Source organism: Arachis ipaensis, chromosome B03 (genome assembly GCF_000816755.2).
Source record: "Arachis ipaensis cultivar K30076 chromosome B03, Araip1.1, whole genome shotgun sequence".
NCBI lineage: Eukaryota > Viridiplantae > Streptophyta > Magnoliopsida > Fabales > Fabaceae > Arachis > Arachis ipaensis.
Window position 1 is genome coordinate 24,871,666 of NC_029787.2, and position 5,854 is coordinate 24,877,519.

The 5,854-nt window shown below is 36.4% G+C and overlaps 1 protein-coding gene across 1 annotated transcript; it reads right to left on the reverse strand.

Moving 5' to 3' along the window:
* Positions 1,335-4,729, reverse strand: LOC107630029 (chromo domain-containing protein LHP1-like). Its single transcript, XM_016333035.2, is given in 7 exon segments — positions 1,335-1,708; positions 1,813-1,873; positions 3,466-3,588; positions 3,590-4,054; positions 4,147-4,233; positions 4,311-4,336; positions 4,419-4,729. Coding segments are annotated over 7 exon segments (1,008 nt in total). The 5' UTR covers positions 4,623-4,729; the 3' UTR covers positions 1,335-1,666.

Consider the following 5,854-nt stretch of genomic DNA (forward strand, 5'->3'; position numbering starts at 1 on the left):
ATTTTTTGCTTTGATCACATTGAAAGAATGGTCTACATGATTATATTATTAAGAATGAGTCTTCAATTCATGATTAGATAAACAGATCACTTTTCTTTGTCTTTTATATTAGTTATTCACTATGATGCATGGACACGTTGTGGGACACACATATATACTATTTCTAAACTCATTTCAAAAATAAATATTAAGAACAAGACTGGACATGTGAACACGTGATAGTACTTAGGTGTGTCTAAAACCGGAGAAGAATGTTTTAAAACATGCGTGTCGGACGAGTGTTGATGAGTGTCGTGTCTGAAATATGTCCGACACGCAAATACGACAAATTAACAAAGTGTCCATGCTTGGAAGACATTCTGCGCAGAAATGGATGCAATTCTTGGAGATGTTATCCAAATATATGCAATTCTTGGAGGTGTTATCCAAATGTTGGAGGAAGCTCCAGATGTGGGAGTCACATGGGCACCATAGGGAAGCAACTCTTTGGCTCATCAACTGGCAGCAATGACATCAGATAATAGACTTCGGTGACAATTACCTATGATGAGCATAATCAGACGAGAAACGAAAATAGCTAATTTATATTAGAATAGAGGGATAGAGAGTTCAGGTTACATGACAGAGTAACAACCCAAGTCCAGTGGAGAGAGGAACCAGAACCACTAATCACACAAGCACCAATGTGACAACTCTGGAACAACAAAATCATGGAAATCAAACAAGGTAAGAGCATCGGTGACAACTCTGGAACAACAAAATCATGGAAATCAAACAAGGCAAGAGCATCAGTGGCAACCCAGAGATTCGAAATGAAAGAAGTATTGGAACAGATAAACGACAGCTAATGTCACTAGAAAATGAGGTAGAAGAACCACACAGAGAAGCAATAAACAGATACAATATAATCAATGAGGCCTCAGCAGAAATCAGAATTGAGGATGGGAGCTTTTGAAGAGTGGCGGTGAGTATGAGGCGCACTGAGCTAATGGAAATAATAATCAGGTTCTTGCGCAGAGACAAAAAAATAAAAAATTATGGAGAACAAATTGGTGCAATAGCTAGAGAGGAGTGGCACGAAACAGAGACATTAAGAAAGCCGTTAGGTACGAAAAGCGGTACGAAAAGCGACGAGCAACTCCTTCCACCATGAAGAACTGAAGCGGAGGATTGCTGAGGAAGATGAGAAAGGAGATCCTTGGCGTTCTGAGCTCAAAGACGATGATGGTCATCATCTCTGATACTGGCGGCAAAAACATGAGTAAAGGCGTCAGGGAATCACCGGGATTGAAGTTCCAAGAGAAACTCCTTATCACGAAAGTTGAAGTTTCACATTAAGAACAGGAAAAAAAGGTGATCAACTTTGACAAATTTCAGTCCATCCACACACCAAATTAAATTTAAATTGCTAAAAACCCAATATGTGCAAAGCGGTTATAAGTTATAACAGGGTGTAGGAACAGGTTTCTAAAGAGAAAACTACGATTTCCTAGTCATGCTCATGTTAACACACTTGTCATACAAGCACGTTAGCAATTGGTCTAACTGTTGTTATACAGTAACCGGCCTTTAACTAGCTAGTGCCTCTATAAATACATCTCTTTCTATACCACTGAACAGCAAAGACTGGAATATCTAACTGCACAAGTCCCTTAAACATGTTCAATCATGGAATGTACCGGAGATGCTGCTCATAGTAATTGATCAGCTGAAACATCATAAGCAAAAAGTGTTAGAGCCACATACCATAAACATTTTGAGAAGCTTCAAAGGACATAATCAAACATTGATACGGTTGGGGTAGCAGATTACCAGGAGTGGATTGTGTTCCTTTAGATATTTGTTATCCACCAAAACTTCTGCTCCGTCGCACCTGTGAAGTTTATAAAGGGACCATTATGCAAAGAAGCAAGCTTTATGATTATTAAAAACAACTGACTTCACTCCAGTATTCATAAAAGGAGTGGAAAGGATACCAAATTTAACAACAAAATTACTCGTGGAAATTAGACCTCATATAATCACGTAATATAAGCCAAATGAAAGTAAGTTTCAATCATAATAAATATAAATGTCAAGTTGCAATTATACAAAATAAATTGCAAGCTACATTTATACGAGTTCATTCTACATTTGTCCATTACAAATCTACAATATGAAACAGAAATAAATTACATTGCAAATATTACCAACAAAAGTTTGATCAATATTTCTTTCTACAACAAACAATAAATGTATGGTTTAATTTGATCAAGTGACATTTTTCACTATATTAAAGGAAAACACAAAAAGCCCTCCATTCATCATCAAACATTCTTCTCTCCATTCCTCCCCCACCATAACACGAAATTCATAACTAGTGTGGTTGAAGAGAATGTTCGGGAACTAGTTGCAAAATGAAGATTAAGGTAGTGGGAGGCTATTTTCCTTGAAGGAATTGATATTTTGGGACCATAAACAGTTACTTTTGATAGATAGAAGCTCATGAAATCCCAATCTCAGCATGAGGGTTCAAAACAAAAGTACTTCACATTACAATCATACAACACACATAACTAGGCGGCTATAGAATTAATTAATATGTAATCACTAATTAATTATAAATAGGTTGACAACAAGCGGTGATGGTGGTGGCTGGTGGCAATGGAGCAAAGAGAAGAGTGTTGGATGGTCTGAATGTGTAATACTGTGATCTGGTAGGGACAAAAAAGGTGGAGGTATTCTTGGTATTTCATGTCAATAATAGATAGCTTAGAGAGGATTAGTATAAGTTGGACTAGAGGGGTGAGTGTAATTTATCCCTTTTTTTTTTTTTTGCTTTTTCAAATAACCATGGTCACAAGTGATTGGAACAAGCTAAACTTCAGAACTTTGATAATTCAAATTTTTACTTATGAGTTCATCATTCAATGCTCAGAATGGTGAGCTGCAATATGCATCAAATGTAAACAACAAATTTTGTGCATGAGTATACGACTAAAGTTCAGTACGTTGATTGATAGAGTGGGGCCTAGTAACAGGTTTGGGGTATTTTACAAGAGAAGAGATAAGTAGCTCTACTCGATTAGCTGATAGTTAGCAATTCTAGCTTGGTTTAGCCGGCTGTTGGTTAGTTAGCTCTACTTCTGACTACCTATAAATAGGTGTATTGTAGTTAGTTTTGGTTTTATGTTTTTCTGTTTTGTCAATTCTGTCAGAGCTGGAGAGAAACTCTCTCTCTCAGTTGGTAGTTCCAACTGTCTAAGAACCTTCTAGGGAGTGCGATTTGCAATCCCTTTTCAGCAATAAAGTCCTAACGTTCTGCTAGCTCCTGGTTCTATCACAATTCTACTAATTCTACTTGCTTGTTGGATTTAAGGTCCTTAATTATGACTTCATGAACACACTCATGAAAACTACTATAATTATCAGCTTTTATATCAAGGTGTAGGAACAAAATATGGGACAGTTAGTTGAGTGACTAACCTCACAGCAATAAAGGTCACCAAGATATCCTGTGTGTTGCCAGACAATGAAGCTGAATAGCCTATTGGCTTTATAATCTTGACAATATTCCCTACATTGACCTCTGCAGCGGTCACTTTGAGGTGGGTCCATGGAATTCACCTTCAAATCACCAGCTGGATGACCATTTCCTGCGGAGGCATTTGCTAGTTGAACATGAGGTGCAAGATTATCTGCATCAACCCCATTGTTTGCTGTTGCTCGAAGTTCACTGAGCTTTGGATCGTAATCATTTTCCTGACTCCTCAGAATAATTTGGCCGGAAGCATCCGCAAACCCATTTTGATTGGGTGGTTGCGCCCTGCTGTCATCAGTGTTAGTTTCCAATTCGTCAGCAAAGACAACCGTCTGAGGATTGGCTGGAAGATCGGGAGGAAGAGGGCCTGCAACTGCAAGAGGTTCAGGTTCCGGTTGCAAATGGTGGTCAGCTGCGGGAGTAGGGAAGCGTCTAAGGGTGTAAGAAGTGGCGGAGCGGTGGTGCCTCTTCTTGGGCTGTGTGTGGTGATCAACGTGCTTGCGTTTGCGCCTCCGCTGTTTTCCAGATCTCAGGCTAGATTAAGTAAACACAGAGAAAATTAGGGAAAAGAACACTGCATAATGATGCATGGCTTGGAATTGAATAGAATTCCTGTAGTTTAATACCAGTCCTCAAAAGCATCGATGACCTCCGGAACTGACTGGAGATTGTCAAGAGGCTCCCATGTGTTGGCAGTCTCGGGCCATCCCCGCCTGTCAATGTCATCACCCATCAATCAAATGTACAACAACACAAATAATCAAACAAGGGCTCATCAAGGGAAACTGACCATTTGATAAGGTACTGGAGTTGACCCTGTGTGGTTTTAATAGCAATAGCATTAGCATTTGATTAGAAGATCAAATAAAGAGACAGAGACAGATGAAAAAGGGAGCACCTTGCGCATTCTTTTACGGCGAATGGCCTCAATTTCGTAGAAGCCGTCATCAAGGTTGGGAGAGTTAGAGTGAGGGACAGTCACAAGGGTTTGGTGCTCCCCTCCCATTCTCATTCCCATTCCCGTCTCCGTCTTGTTTTGTAGAGCGAGCTGAATCTGCTCATCATTTGCAGCAGCATCGCTCTTCTTCCTCCCTCCCTTCATTTCAATCCCCACCTTGTTCTTGTTTCTCTCTCGCGCAATGCAGCAAACAACGCCTAAACCCCCAACCTCTTCAGTTCCCCGCTCTTTAATAGGACTGACCGACTGATACTCTGAATTCTAACTTCTTCTAGTACATTTTTTAAGCTAAAAAAAATATTAAACGATGAAAAATTATATTTTATAAAAAAAAATTAAAAATACATTTTTCTCTTTGATCTACAAACCACATCTATAACTTGTTTTCCTTTTGCTTTCACTATTTTTTTTTTATCAAACTTTTAAGCAAATGTTTTTTTTATAGAAATCTTTACATTTGTTTGAGAGTTTGAGTAATTATTATTCATCCAATTTTTTTCTTCTAGGATTTAGTTGTTATCCATATCAAATAATTGAAATAGAAAAAGTGGGAATAAGAAAATTAAGTGTTGAATGGAAGAATAAAATCTTATTATTTATTAATATATAATAGGTTTATTGGGTTGATAAGTGTCATAGTTAAACACTTGACAAGTGTTAGGTTTATTTAGTTGAGAAGTGTCATAGCTAGATACTTGACAAGTGTTGAATCAAATAATAAAAATCTTATATCTATTTCTTTATATATAAAAGCTAATTAGTGGTAGTTTCTATGCTTGACAAGTGAATGTTATCTATGATCGACATTTGTCATCATAAAGTTGTACATTTTTTTAGTATATATAAAAGTTAACTAGTGGTAGTCTCTATACTTGACAAGTGGATGCTGTTTATGATCGATACTTGACATCATAAAGTTGTATATTTTTTTAGTATATATAGAAGTCTAATCTCTTTATATATAAAAGTCTGTATATATAAAGTTATTTCTTTATATATAAAAGCTAACTAGTGGTAGTCTCCATGCTTGACAAGTGAATGCTCTCTATGATCGACACTTGACATCATAAAGTTATACATTTTTTTAGTATATATAGAAGTCTAATCTCTTTATATATAAAAGTCTGTATATATAAAAATTATTTCTTTATATATAAAAGTTAACTAGTGATAGTCTTCATGCTTGACAAGTGGATACTGTCTATGATCAACACTTGGCATCATAAAGTTGTACATTTTTTTAGTATAATATCTTTATATATAAAAGTCTGTATATATAAAAGCTATTTTTTTAAGTAAAAAAATATAAAAAAAAATATTAGATGATAAAAAATTATTTTTTAAAAAAATTTAAAAATTAAAAATATATTTTTCTC